At 50.2% G+C, this 13972-nt stretch overlaps 1 protein-coding gene across 8 annotated transcripts in view; it reads left to right on the top strand.

Annotated features, from left to right (window-relative positions):
* Positions 1-322: 322 nt before the first annotated feature.
* The window catches only part of Med12l (mediator complex subunit 12L), a 297109-nt gene continuing 283459 nt past the window's right edge, over positions 323-13972 (top strand). For all 8 annotated transcript variants that reach the window (XM_057756832.1, XM_057756830.1, XM_057756835.1 and 5 more), the window contains exons 1-2: positions 323-518; positions 1338-1558. In XM_057756832.1, coding sequence (XP_057612815.1) covers positions 1460-1558 — 99 coding nt within the window. In that variant the 5' untranslated portion in view covers positions 323-518; positions 1338-1459. The remainder of the gene's footprint in view (positions 519-1337; positions 1559-13972) is intronic.

Raw genomic sequence — 13972 nt, 5'->3', positions numbered from 1 at the left:
TGCCAGCAGGTGAGGTTTCGCCCAGGCTGCTGGGATTGCGACCACAGGAGGGGTCGAGGCAGAGGGCGCAGCCTGAGGGCCATGGGGGTCCCTCCTGGTGCTGGTTCCATAGCCGGGTTAACCCTGCTGCCGGCTGGGGCGCGGGGCCCGCGGACTGCGCGCTCTGCGGCTGCGAAAACCCGGAGAGGCGGATGGGAGCGCTCGAGGCGCTCGCAGCCAACTCCTCCGCGGTCCGGTCGCCAAGCTGGGCATGCTCAGTGCGGCCGCCGCGCCGCCGTCCGCCAACTCGGGAGCTCGCGCTCCCGGGCCGTGGGGGCGAGAACGCCGGCGGTGGCGGCAGCGAGCGACGCCCCCAGGCAGCCGCAAACTTCGCGGCGGCGTCCGCAGTCTGGCGAGACACACACCTCGCAACGTCAAATCCAATTCCCTTCCCCTACCTGAGCGATGGAGGCTGCGGCCACCGCCAGAGCGCCCCGGCCGCCCGCCCCTGCCTAGCGGCTAGCTGAGGGGACCAACAGGTAAACTGTTGGGGGTGGGGAGCGGGGCGCGCGGCGGCCAGGGGGCGACCCGGGGTGCCGAGTCGCCTGCTCGCCCGATGTGCCCGTCGGTGCTCGCGGCCATCGCTCCTCACCCCCCTCCCCAGCCCCGGGAGGCCCAGGAAAGGGTTAAGTCGGCCCCGCGCCACACTGAGCGCGGCCCCCCTTCAGCCGCCGCGGCCGCCTGCAGCCGGCAGCTCGCAAAGCGCCCGGGCGCCGCCGAGGGGACCCGCTTAGCCTCTGCGCCAGCTGAGCGTGTGTGTGTGTGTGGGGGGGGACATCGGCCTCGCTCGGCAGCGTCCGCATCCTCGCCCCTCGCGGCCTCGCTCCCTCGGCTCCGTGCCCGGGCACCAGGTCCTCCGGGTGCAAGGTGGCGGGCGCGGGGTACGGCGAGCCAGGAAGTGGGCGCGGGCCGCTGCGTAGCGCCTCGCGGGCCCGAGGACGCCGAGCTCCCGGCGACACCGAGCCTCCCTCCTAGGCGCCAAGAAAAAGTTTTTTCCCCCCTTTGCACCCCTCCCCCACCCCAGCCCGTGACCCCGGGGTGGGTTTGGGTTCATTGGTGAAGAAAGTCACACGTTCCCATCAGCTGCTCCTCCCCGCCCCCCCCCTTTGGGGACCGACCGGGTGGGGGTGGCGTGAGGCAGGCGCCGCGGCGGACCCTGGCCGACCTCCAGCCCCGTCGCCGCCCGTGGAGCTGGCGTCCCGGGGCTCGGCGCAGCGGGGTGCCCACGGAGGCGCCCCCCCTGAGCGCGTCTGCGCGCCGGCAGCGGCGGTCTCCAACCTGCTTTCTCCTGCCTGCAGCGCCACGGCGAGCGAGAGTGGAGGGGCGAGCGAGTCTGTCTGCAAAGTGCTGCTCCCTGGTGCTCAGAGGCGGCTGCTCCAGTTCCAACTCTCATTCATTTCGCCGGTTAACATGAGAGATCATGGCCGCCTTCGGGCTTCTCAGTTATGAACAGAGACCGCTGAAGCGCCCGCGGCTCGGGCCGCCCGATGTCTACCCGCAGGACCCCAAGCAGAAGGAGGTAAGGGCACCGGCGGCCTCCGCGGTTGTGCCGCGCTCCGCAGCGCTGACCCGGGGCCAAGCTGGCCCCGGCAGGCGTCCACGGCGCTGCGGGGGAAGGTTTGGGGAGGGGATCGGAGGCGGGGCCGGGGCTGGGGTATCAGGGACCCTGGGCCACCGAGACCTGGAGCCTGCCAACCCCCCGCGCTCCGCTGGGCGGTCGCTCTGCGGGGGCTAGGTCGCTTCCCGGTTGTCGGGCCTTGCACTGAGCCTCCGGGCTCTTTACCGCTTCTTCCTTGCTTGCATCCTCCTGCTGGCTTTCCTCCGTTTCTGCCAGTATTATTTACTTATTTATTTATTTATTTTTCTCGGTCGCTTCGATAAATCCTCGTAAACTTTTTGACAAATGTTGGAATGCAGTACATCGGACACTGAGGTCTTGGGATTTGCGCCAGCGGTACAGGCAGGGATGGGGGAGGGATCCTGTTCACATCCTTCAGTTTGGAATGGAAGTCGTTTTTTAGCTAGGTGATCATATATTTGGCTCTGTGAATGTAACTCTGTATCTCTCTCTTAAAAAAAAACCTTAAGAAAACCATATTAAGGAGAAACACTGAATTTTGTCTCTAGAGAGGCAGTTGGCTTTCCCGGAGGCTGTTTTGTATGTGTAAAAGCAGGCAAGTTACCTTTGGAAGGAATAGCTTCCAGGATTACTTATTTCTTTGAATGAAATTGATTGGAGAAACCTTGGCAGTTGCAGCACGTACAGTAGCTTCAGTGGTTAGCATAGCTATGTAGGTGTGTGTCAGGAGTTAACAAGTAGTTATGTAACAGCTCTCCGGTTGTAACAATGATCACCCTGGGCTATCCATTTTGCCGAGAGAGACTATCTTTTCTTGTTTTGGTTCACCTGCTCCACAGCTGTCCTTTCAGACAGCCCTCCCACCTTCTCTTTTCTGTAGCTGAACTTGAAACGACCATGTATCCTTTCTGTGACCCAGGAAACTCTCTGTTCAAACTTTGCCTGTCCGGTGGTTTCACTTGAGGACTTTGCAAGTAAAAGTTCTTTAAGACTTCTGTCTTGGTGAATGTATCTGTTCCATTAGTAGAACCCAGACTCAACCCAGCTCAACTCAGGCTGGTTAATAATGTGCCCGAAAAACCATCATATCAATGCCTTTAAGACGTATCACATTAAATTTGAGCTTCAGGGGAGTGGTTCAGATCAAAGATGGCTGGGAAGTTTACAGGTGACGCTCCACCACAGAGTTAGGTGACAGTTTGTAGACTTCTCTGTGTCGTTACCCAGCTGCTAAGGACGGCCTTTCCCCTATCCTTACCCAACTGCTAAGAATAGAGACTAAGGGCCAGGCATAAAGAAAGTTGACTTAAACATTAGTGGCAGAACATTTGTAAAGTTTTGGTAGGGATAGGGATGGTCATTTGGTTGACTTTTCTCATCTTGTCTCACTACATCTGTCTGGAGAATGACCTGAAGGCAACTCCCCAGTTTTGGCTTGGTGACTTGGATTATCATGTGTGCTTGTTCAGCATTTATTTTTAAGTATGACAGCCACGTCAGGATTTGGATCCTGGAAAGAGTAATTTTGGATATTGGGTCATTATCTAGAAATGTAAAATTGGAAGGAGTGACTCTTAGAGGGGACTTTTTATACTTGAGTTTGAGAAGATAAGGTGATGGGATTGCCACTGCAGTGCTCATTCAAATCAGCACTGCATGCAGGGTGAGCGCCGTGTTGTGGTTCTTCTAGGATTCACTTTCCCCCCAGGCGACCGATATTCTATCTCTTGAGGAGAGAGTTATATGTGGCTGTAGTCAAATTTGGGTACAATACGGAACAGGTGCTAGGCTGTTTTTTGGTGGTTGGCGAACAGATTCCTAAGCTTCAGTTATTTCTGCTGTACTACTCCCTCAAAATTCCACCCCATCTTGGTACAGCCAGTCAGCCAGTGCTTTTATTCTTTTAATAACTGTAGAGAAACTTTATTGTGCTTTCTTGGCAGTCTTGACTTTGGGAGTTTATTGAAGTATATATATGAGTATAAAAAGCATCAAATCCCATACACACACACACACACACACACACACACACACACATACAAAGATATATAATTACACAGATTCAAAAGAGACCATTGCTATTGAGACTTTGAAAAGTTGACTCGTGCATCCAAATCTACACTGCTGTGGACCAGAGAGCAGTGGTGATTTATTTGAGAACGGTCCCACTGGCCCTACCCAAGCTGCTCTTGAACTCAGAATCTTCTTGCTTCGGTCTCCAAAGTGCTGAGGTCATAGGCCTGCACCACGACATCCAGCTGGGGAGCAGTGGTTTAACGGAGGAAGTGTAGTTCATAAGTTCAGTCATGGGTTTGCATGATGGCTGAGCATATTTGTAGTCGGCAGAGTGGCATCACTTCTCCCTTGTCAACTAGTTTAATTGTGCGCTTCAGAAAAAAAGGTAGTTAAAATGTTGTGAAAACTTTCCCCTCGTATTTGTGTAAGAAAAGCCCTAATTCTAACAGAAGCTGCCTCGTGACTGCATACGTCATTTTTATTGTTAAGAAGTGGGAATAGTGTTCTGCAAATAGGATTTCAGGATACCGAGTGGTCTCCTTCGGTGGGAAGATCTGCTAACCGGCTTCATCAGTTGACTGAATCCTTTCGAGAGCTTGCAGTCCCCTGGCCCCACTTTAGACTTTAGTAAATGTGGTGGTCTAGTACTCGGTTGCCAACTTTACAATGTGGGAATCCGGGTCATGGGGGAGTCTTTCTTTTCCCTTCCCCTTTACAGCTCTTCTACATATCAGTATTCTGCACCCACCAGCCTGCCTTGTCTGATTCACCTCCGGAATAGTTTGATTTCCGATTCGTCTGATGCTTCTCAGTTTCACCAACTTCCTCAGATTTTCTTCTGGCTTTAGGTTGATCTCTCCTCCAGGGAACTCTTGCATATGTTGTTCTGCCTGGACACCTGCCTGCCATTCCTCCTACATCCTCAGCATTCTGTCCAGTTCTCACAAGCTGTGGTCCCGAAGGTGGGCTCTGGAGCCATCCTGTTTTGTTCACATACCCTTTCCTCTCCCTGCATGGCAGTTTGTTTCCTTATAGGGTGTGGGGGAGGCTATGACTTCCCTGCAAGGTGGTTGGGTACTTACATGGGTAGTGCATGTAGAGAACTTAGAGTTGGGTGTCGATTCAGAGCACGAATATTTCTTGTCAGGGAGCACTGGTCAGGCTTGGCTCTTTATCATCATGTTGGCCTCAGCTCAGTGACCCTTCCCAGGCCTTTCTGACATGTGTATTGTTTATAATTATTTGTTTGTGTCTGGCCATTCCCTGCCAATGGGACGGTTTCTTGAGGATAGGAAGACATTGACATTTGCTGTCATCGATGTGTCTGGCACAGAGTGAAGTTCCTGGAATTCCAAGGGCACAAATATTTCTCATAGTGTATTAATGAAAAAGAGATGGGTGAATAAAAAGCCAACACGTTGTTAGAGGTGTCGGAAAAGCCGAGGTAAATGTCCAGAGTATTCTCGCAGTCTGCTGTGAAGGCCCAGAGCCATGGAAGTGAAATGGAGTCCTCGAAGGAGGGACAAGTTGTTTTACCTTGGCCATGTGGCCTGGTCAGTTGAACAGTAAATATGTTCTGGAAATCAGATTTGTAAGAAAAATGGATTGGGGTACTAGTGAGGTTTCTAGGCATAGGAGGCAGCAGTGGGGCCCAGGGGAAGGATTGAGTGGTATGCACAGCAGGGCTGCTTGGGGAGAGGCAGTGCAGCTCTGCAAAGTTGGTGGTGCCTGCACAGCTCCTTCCAGCTTCTGAGCAGAGTTGACTCACCTGAAAGGTTAAGATTGAATCCGGACCTAGGGGCGTAGCCTAGTGTCCAGGGTGGTTGATTGCCTAGTGTTCACAGGGTTCTGGGTTCGGATACCAGTGCTACAAAGGAGAAAAGAAAGAAAAGTGAAGTTGAGGGAGATGTTGGGTTGTTGGGTCTGAGATTCAGCAGGTCTGGGAGTGGCCCCGGGATTTGCATGTCTAACCAGATGGAATGTAATGTGATACAGCCAGTCGGTCCAGACCTTGGGCCAGAGAGAAGGCATCCCACTTTACAGGGCCTGCTTCCTAGGGAATTCAACCTGATTCACTTAAGGATCGTCTATGGCCGAAGCTCAAGTTTGTTTTACCAGCCCACTGAGGCATTGTTTGGTGGGACTTCCTTCGGACATTACATCGTTTCTTAGTCATATCTAAGAGTATGTCAGGAAACCCCAGTCCCTCTCCGCCAACTTTCTCTTGCACTTCGAATAGGGTGCAGATCCTTCAGGGTCTCAGCATTCTGGCCCTTGCTCACCTCAACTTCTGTCACCACACAGCTTGCCTCTGAGTTATGGCTCCATTGCTTCCCACTTCTTTGACGCAGAGTTCTCGCCTGTGAAATGGGGTTTGTATTTGAACAGATTTCCCATACGACACTCAATACAGGTGGGCTACAAGTAGCTGATGCCTTGGCAAAGGACCCAGGGGCCTTCTGTTGTACTGAGGACAGTGTCCCCGACAAGTGCCTTTGGAAATCGGCTTTATGCACACCTTGCTGCTGTCTACTCTTCTGGCTTCTGACTGTACATTGGGCCACTAATGCTCTCTTCCCCTCCAACGGGCCTGGCTCTTCAATGTTTAATTTACAGTCCTTTGCTGTAGTGGTGTTTGTTGTTCTTAGGCTTTAGCTAAGAGATTGTCCCTAAGTGGGGACCCTTCTTGCTGCCTGTCTTCAACTTCTTCGCATTCCCATGTGTTACCGTGATTCTATAGTGCTCATCCGTGTCTGAAATCCAACTGTTGGGGTATGGCATCTGCTCCCCATGGCCTGCTCTCCTCACTGGAATGAAAGCTGCACGAGGGCAGGGGTTTGTTGCTGGTGTTCACGCGACTGCCTCGTGGCTGGGTTAGATCAGGTACAGACTGAAGGGAAAGTCTACACGATTCAGATCCATGGGGGAGGTGCAGAGTCAGAGGAATGGGGACGGTTAGATTGAAGTCACAGGGAAGACTGGACAAATTGGCCAGTTGCCTGGAGGACTCTGACAGAAGGCTGGAGAGACATTTGGTTCTAGAATGTTCCTTGCCTGAGAGCAGCAATTCATTGGCCTCAGGGCTCCGGTGCAGACTCCATTAAAATCCCAGTATCAGGGAGGGGGTGGTTCTGCTTCTGGGTGGTGATCCTGGATCAGTTCTTACTCTAACTGCCCAAGGGTAAGTTCTGCATGGGGCAGGGGCTGGACTCAGTGTCAGACAAAGCCCTGGATCCGGTCCTCAGCACCACTTTTTTAGAAAGTGTTGCTTAATGAGTCTGGCCAGAGATCAGAAGGGCACCTAGTTGTCATTTCAGAGAGGCAGTACATAGGTCCACCGAGACCTGGCCACCCAGAACTAGTGGGAGGAAATTCGGGAATGCATGAGCTTGAGAAACAATGCTTTGGCTTGTGTGTTTACCTGCAGAGCAGCTTGGACTCTGTCAGGTTCCCACTCACTGCTCGATACCTTGCGTCCTCGTATCTTTCTATCTGAAGTATTGGTACCTTTGGGAACTAAGCTCCGTGAATGGGCATTTTGCTACTTTCCCACTGAAAGTAGCTGATTGGAAACCCCATTCCCAGCCTGGGCTTGTTTCCTGCCAGCTGGAAAGTATTTCTAGTCCAGTAGAATTCTATGCCCAGGTCTGGAAATATCAGAAGCTCGTGGCTAACCTGAGGCAAAGGAGAAATGTGCTAGCCTTGTGCCAGAAAGCCCTGCTTTAACTTAGTAGCGCTGTGAGGTTTCTCTTTGCCCTGGGACTGGATTCTCAGATGGACTCTCAGGCTGTCTGTGGGGATTGCGGCCACTGTCCTCCATCCAACATCTTGTTAGATGTTTCCCCCACAGGTTGACACTTGAGATTAACATGGTCCTTCAGGGAGTTGGAGAACCACAAAGTGGTTCTTTGGGTAGGTGGTCTTTGTGGTCTTTGGGTAGGTGAGAAGGAAGCAGAATGGATTCCAGGAATTTTTGCTTCACAGTAGCACCCTGAGGTACATGCCTGTGCATGGGGAGCAGGGGCAGGGGCATGCACATGCATGGGGAGCAGCCTTCACGGGCATGCTTGTCCATGGGAAGCAGCAGCAGGTACATGCCTGTGCATGGGGAGCAGTGGCAGGTGCATGCCTGTGCATGGGGAGCAGTGGCAGGTGCATGCCTGTGCATGGGGAGCAGCGGCAGGTGCTAGGCAGGGCAGAAAGAGGGAGATAGACTCAGGGATCTCACTTTTTTTTGCTCTGAGGCTTTTCTCATACAGAGGTTTTGAACTTCTTGGGAGACCACTGCTGTGGTAGAGTAAGCAGTGGAGGGGATGAAGTGGCCAAAACTTCGAGTCCCTGTACAGTAAAGGAGAGCAGTGTTGGCTCATCATGGCGTGGGAAGGCCAGAGGAGGGAAGAAAGGGTACAGTGAGGGCATCTGTACTCATCCATGTTCCTCCCAAGAAGGGATCTGGGAGCTTCTGCAACTACGTTCCTTATCACTGGTCAGTTTCCAGAGCTGGTCCGTGGTGACAGGGACTTTAGGAACCATTCCCAACTCCTCAGTGCCTTAGGAAACTTACTAATGAGGAAAAGAAAAACACCCCACTAAATCAGCAAAAGAGCACAAGTCCTACTTAAAATTTGCATATCTGCATATTATGGAAGTCCTGTTAACTCTGGGTCTTTGGGTCCATTTGTGGCGCTCTGACACAGCACTGGGTAAATTTTAAGTACTTTTTTATTTTTAAGGAAAAGAAGCATATTATCACAGGCTTGAAGGCTTGGAGATCCAACATTGAGGGGCTTGTCATTTGATAAGGGCTTCTTGCTCCTTTATAATATTGTGAAAGGCATTTCACAGATGCACAAGGTCAAGAGTGGCCTGACCTGATTTTGGTACCCACCTGTTTCCAGGCCCCTGACCCAGCAGAGGTGTCCATCTGGTGGGCGACAGTGGGATGTGGGGGAAGGGGCAGAGCAAGGTGACCAAGGTGACCGGCCTACTCACTTCTCAAAGGACCCACCTCTTAGCTTTCTAGCATTAGGGTAATATGAATTTGGGGAAATACATTTAAATCATAGCACTGGGCATAGAATTGGCAATATTTTAAAACTTTCTTCTTTTTGCTAAAAATTTGCATTTTAAACTGTAACGTTAGCCTTGTAGTATTTTTTTTTGCCCTCAGAAAAAGTAAACTGTAAATAAATAAATAAATAAATAAAAAGAAAGAAAAAGTAAACTGAAAAATGATTAGATAATTTTGATTGGCTTTGTAAATATGGGTCTTTAGGATTACAGTTCTTTTTTTTTTAATTTCTTTTTCTTTTATCCTTAATCTTCTAAATGACTTGAAGTCAGTACTGTGTTGCTCAGGCTGAGCCTCAAATTCCTGGGCTCCTGGAGTGTCCCACCCCAGCCTCCCCAGAGCTGGGATTTCCACCACCGTGTGCTACCACTTGGTGGCTGCTGCTAGTTGACTGCCTAGAGTCCCGTCTCCGCACACCTGGGGCTCTTCTCAAAGGACACCTTGGCACCTGTCCCTTCCCACTGCTTCCAGCTTCCCTGGTTCCACACTGAAGAGAAGCCCCTCTTGGTTTTAGTTAATTAGCTCCCGAGGGCAGAGCCCTTGCCGACGTCTCCCATCTGGGAAGAGGACCCTTACTGTATCCCAGGTGACCAGACTCTACCCAGCCTTGCCCGTAGCCCAGCTACAGCATTCATGGTCGCTGTCCTCAGTTGTCTTCCTGCAGGAGACCTTGGCTCTCCCAGCCCCTCCCTCCCCCGAGATAGAGGTTTAAGGTGAAAAAGAAACCTCACCAATTACCTTCTTGACTTGGTTTGAATAAACATGTTTTTTTTTTTTTTTTTTCCCATCGATGACTTTTGTTTCATTGTCCCTAGGAGAGCGCTGGCTGCATACATGTGGCTCTGTTTGTGTGCCAGGAGCTGGAGGGTGGAGGTCAGGCTCCCTTCTGAGGGCATTCCAGCTCTGCCATCTCTACTGTGTAATTCCTCAGAGTGGCTTACTATGAAGGAGGGAAGGAAAACATAAACATAAAAAAAATGTGAGGTCTAATTCAGTGGTGCACTAGAGCCAGCCTGTACCAGTAGCCCTGTGAGCTGACTGACACCAGGTTCATCACCTAAATTCTTCCACTGTGGGAGTGTGGTATTTAACACCAAGTGCTGGCCACCAGGCCTCCCTTCTTTTGTTTCTTAAATAAAGGCGATTGTCAGGCTCGCCAGCAGCTGCGTGTAGTTATGAAGACACCTCTGTTATGCCGTTCCTTTCCTGCCTCCCACCTAAAAAACAAACAAACAAAAAGCCAGATCGTCATTCTCTGTATCCTTTCGCAGCCCGGACTAAGCACAGGGCTTCATGCCGCAGAAGAGTATTTGCCTCTCTGATAAACCTACAGGTACAGGAGAAAGCCCTTTCCTTATGCCTTGAAAAATCCAGAGTTTCCTGTTTGGAAAGGTTGGTAGGGAGAGGATATGATAGCTGGAGCCACTGCACCCATCTCAAAACCATGAGACAGCATCTGAAACGCTAACACAGAATGCTGGTTGAGTAGCCCCAGAGGCCCTTAAGCTGCTGAACTGACCTTGTGGGCATCGGCATCCCCTTAGTTCTTCTTAAATAAACAATAGGAGTTCACTCTCTTTAAGCCATTATTGGGGCCAGGTACCAGATTCTTGGAGCAAGAGGTGTTTTAATGTCATTGTGATCCTTTCTGTACTCTCAGAGATTTACAGTACGCGCCTCCCTATGTTTTTGAGAGTTAACTTTTCAGAATTCTTCATCTCTGGCTCAGGCTGGGGCACAGGCAACAGGCAGCATCCGATGAGGTCCACCAGACCAAGTCAAGAGATACTGAGCAGTGGGCTCTTTTATTTCTGCTGTTGGCAGGAGGAGTTTGTCTGCGAGAGGGAAGAGCCCTCTTCTGGCTTCCTCAGAGCAGGATGGTCTGTGGGTCTCTCCCATGCGCAGGAGCCATGCCTGTTGAGGGGCAGAGGTGGATTATTCCGGGTTTCCTCACAACAGAGGGAAACCCAGCTCCCGTAAAGTGACTTTCCACAGTAGATCTGTGGTGACACTGGTTTCCCTGATCGGTCTTTGCATTGTTATTTCACCTTCCATTTAGAGAGCTTCCTATTTATTGTTTGTTTGTTTCCTTCTTTGCTAAATGCATGGCTCACAGTCCCATCTCTACCTATGAGGACAGCTAGACCTCTGACTGGGGCAGTTTCTGCCCTGTGTTTACTGGGACCGCCGCTTAACAGCTGTGACTTTTTGTTGTTTTTCGTTCTGTTTGCTCTTTGTTTTTGGCACTTCCTTCCTCTTCAGTGTCAGTTTTGTTGACCTCAGTGTTAGCACACCAGTCGCAAATACCTGAAGGTGGATCCTCTGTAGTTGCAGAATGCTGTGGCCCCAGGAAGAGACATTTTCACTCTCGGGTTTTACTTTCCATATTATGAGGGGAATGTCCTCGTACCTGTGCGTGCCAGACTGATTCAGTCATTTATCCGGATTCATTGAGCACTCCTCGGGCTCTTTGCCAGCAAGGGCTTAATGAGGACAGGGCCCAAGTCTGCTTTCCTGCTATTCCCCGCTGTACCTAGGACTCAGAACTGTTTTTAAAAAGTAGTCATAAGCAACGGTAGGAACGTTAGATCCGGAGCCCTAGAGCTTTCGCTCTGCGGCAGATTTCCAGCGACATTGGCAGTGTCTGAGCATACTGTGGGTTGTCACGACTAGGTATCTGTGTGCCCCTGATATGCGCTGGATCCAGATAGTTCTGGAGTGGAGGAGTGCTGACGGAGGGAGTGACAGACAAGCAAATGAGGGACAGCGTGGCTCAGATACTCTCCAGAGTTCTGCAGGAGCAACAGGAAGTGACCCATTTTTGATAGAACTTGAGAAAGGAGGATTTGAATCCGGGACCCAGAGGTTGTGTTGGAGTAGATGGTGCTGAGGGTGTAAGGGAGGGGCCAGCTGGTGCAAGGAATCCCTGACAGGAACATCATTGGCTCTAGGGCCAAGACGTAGTGCATTGTTCTGGGCATAAAGGTGGGGTCAAGTCCTGGGTGCCCTGTGGTGGTGTTTGGATATGAGATTTAAGGTGACAGAGGCCACAGTGGCTCTGAGAGTCACAGTGAAGTGTTGTCACTTGTGGCTGCTGTTGGGGAGGAGGGGGCTAAAAGCAGCTGGAATTTAAAGGTCTGGAGGGTGGTGGGGGAGTTCCTCTTGCCTCTTGTCCTTCAGATCTTCCACCCCCATCTTTTTTTTTTTGACCTTCATCACTCCAGTCTTTGCTTCCATTTTCAATTAGCCTCCCCTTAGCTCTAATGTTTGGGACTTCTCTGATGAGGACATTTGTCACTGGATGTTGTCTGGACAGTCTAGGATAATCTCACAAATAGTTGTATCTGTAATAATGTCAGTCCCATATTCTGAGAGTCCATATGGGTGTTTTCTGATCTACGGGTTGGGGAAGCTTGGAGGGAAGCTGAGCAGGCTGTCCTCAGCAGTCACAGTTATTCAGGGGGCAGAACTGGCAGTCAGTGTGAGCCAGCGGCGGCATGAAATCTGCAGAAGTAGCCTGCTGACCCTGAGAAATGGAGCTGTGACATAGGGCTGTTCCAGCACTGTCAGTTTAAGCCATCATTTCCCAAACTTGGTTTCCAGGGCCTCTTTGCAATCTTAAGCATCGGGGATCCCTTACAATGTTGCTTTGTGTCAGTTAGTTGAATTTCTCAATATTTATAGAAAGTTTGGAAATTAATAAGAATATTTGAAAACATATTTTTTATTTGCTCCTTTAAATATAACAGTGGGTCTGTTATTTTTGGTGTGTGTATGATTCTGGGGACCAAATGCAGAGCCTTCTGAATTCTGAACAAGCTTATTGTGATGTACCTATACACCTCCATGCTAGATTTTTTTTTAAAATGAGAAATAACAGTTTTCAAATCAAAAGAGTCGATGAAAAAGGAGGTACTATTTTACATTTCTGCAAATCTCTTGCATGTGTGGATTCTTATAACTGGTTCTGCATTCATTCTGTTGGAATATGTTGTTCTGATTGAAGAACATGAAGACAGTCTGCCCTTTCGCAGAGAAGGAGCTGGGAAGTTCCTGAGAGCTGAGGGTCAACTTGGCTTAGGCTGTTGGGTAGATAGACTGATACTGATCCTAAACCAGTGTGTCTCAGAAAAAGTTTAATTTTTTCCCTGAAGGTGAAGAAATGAGGTAAGGGGGGGGGGAGATAATGAGTCCCACTTCCCAACACTCCTGGGTGTTTTCAATTTCAGAAGTCTCTGAAGAATCAAAATTGAAATATATGTTATACAAAAAAATTTTGTAGATTGGGGATGAATAAGTTGTGCCTGTGAGGGCATAAGAATGAGTGAATGTTAGAGTTGCTTGCTGACCCTGAGAAGTAGAACCTGGTAGAGCTTGACTCCTGGACTCTGTGTTAGACAAGTGGCCTAAGAGGCCCGTTAAAATCTCGGGAGGAAGCCGGGCGGTGGTGGCACACGCCTTTATTCCCAGTACTCAGGAGGCAGAGGCAGGTGGATCTCTGTGAGTTTGAGGCCAGCCTTGTCTACAAGAGCTAGTTCCAGGACAGGCTCCAAAGCTACAGACAAACCCTGTCTGGAAAAACCACACACACAAAATCCTGTGAGGGGACCTTCATTTTCCTAGACCTGCTGAGGGATTTTTGTCTTTGGGACCTTGCTCGTTGCTCCTGCCACCTGCCTGCCTTATTCCCTTCTCACTGCGAAATGATTGCTCACTGCTCAGTGTCTAACACAGTGTGTACTTGTTTGCCTTTGGTTCTGTCCCCCCCACTATAAATTTTGTACAGTGGGGGGGGGCTGTCTTTTTTTTTTTTAATCTGATCGGGTATGTCATAAAGGAATGATAATAATGGAGGGCTGAATCTGGGAATGGGGCAACAGTCATTATCAGCAAATGTTATTAGATACCTAAGTCACAATGTGGTACAGGCTATGGCAGTGTCGGAGTGTGAAGAAGAGGTTCCTGCTTTGAGAAGTTGGGATGGAGCTTACCTGATCTGTGCACAGGGTACCAGAGTCATTAAAAAGGTGTTGGTGGGAACAAACCAGTGATGGCTTGTTTCATTCTCGAGTGCTCAGAGGTGGATGGGTGTTTCTGAGTCTGAGTGGGGAAGGCCTGGGCCTGATCACACTTTTTTCTTTCTTTCTTTCCTTTTTTGATACACTGTTTTTATTTGTTGGGGCATGGGTGTTTGCCTGCATGTTTATCTGTATCCTGTGCTCATGTGGGGGCAGGAGAGGGTGTTGGATTCCCCCTAGAACAAGAAT

The sequence above is a fragment of the Chionomys nivalis genome, chromosome 24 (genome assembly GCF_950005125.1).
Source record: "Chionomys nivalis chromosome 24, mChiNiv1.1, whole genome shotgun sequence".
Lineage (NCBI taxonomy): Eukaryota > Metazoa > Chordata > Mammalia > Rodentia > Cricetidae > Chionomys > Chionomys nivalis.
The sequence above is the reverse complement of the archived record's forward strand: the minus strand, read 5'-3'. Positions and strand labels throughout refer to the sequence as shown.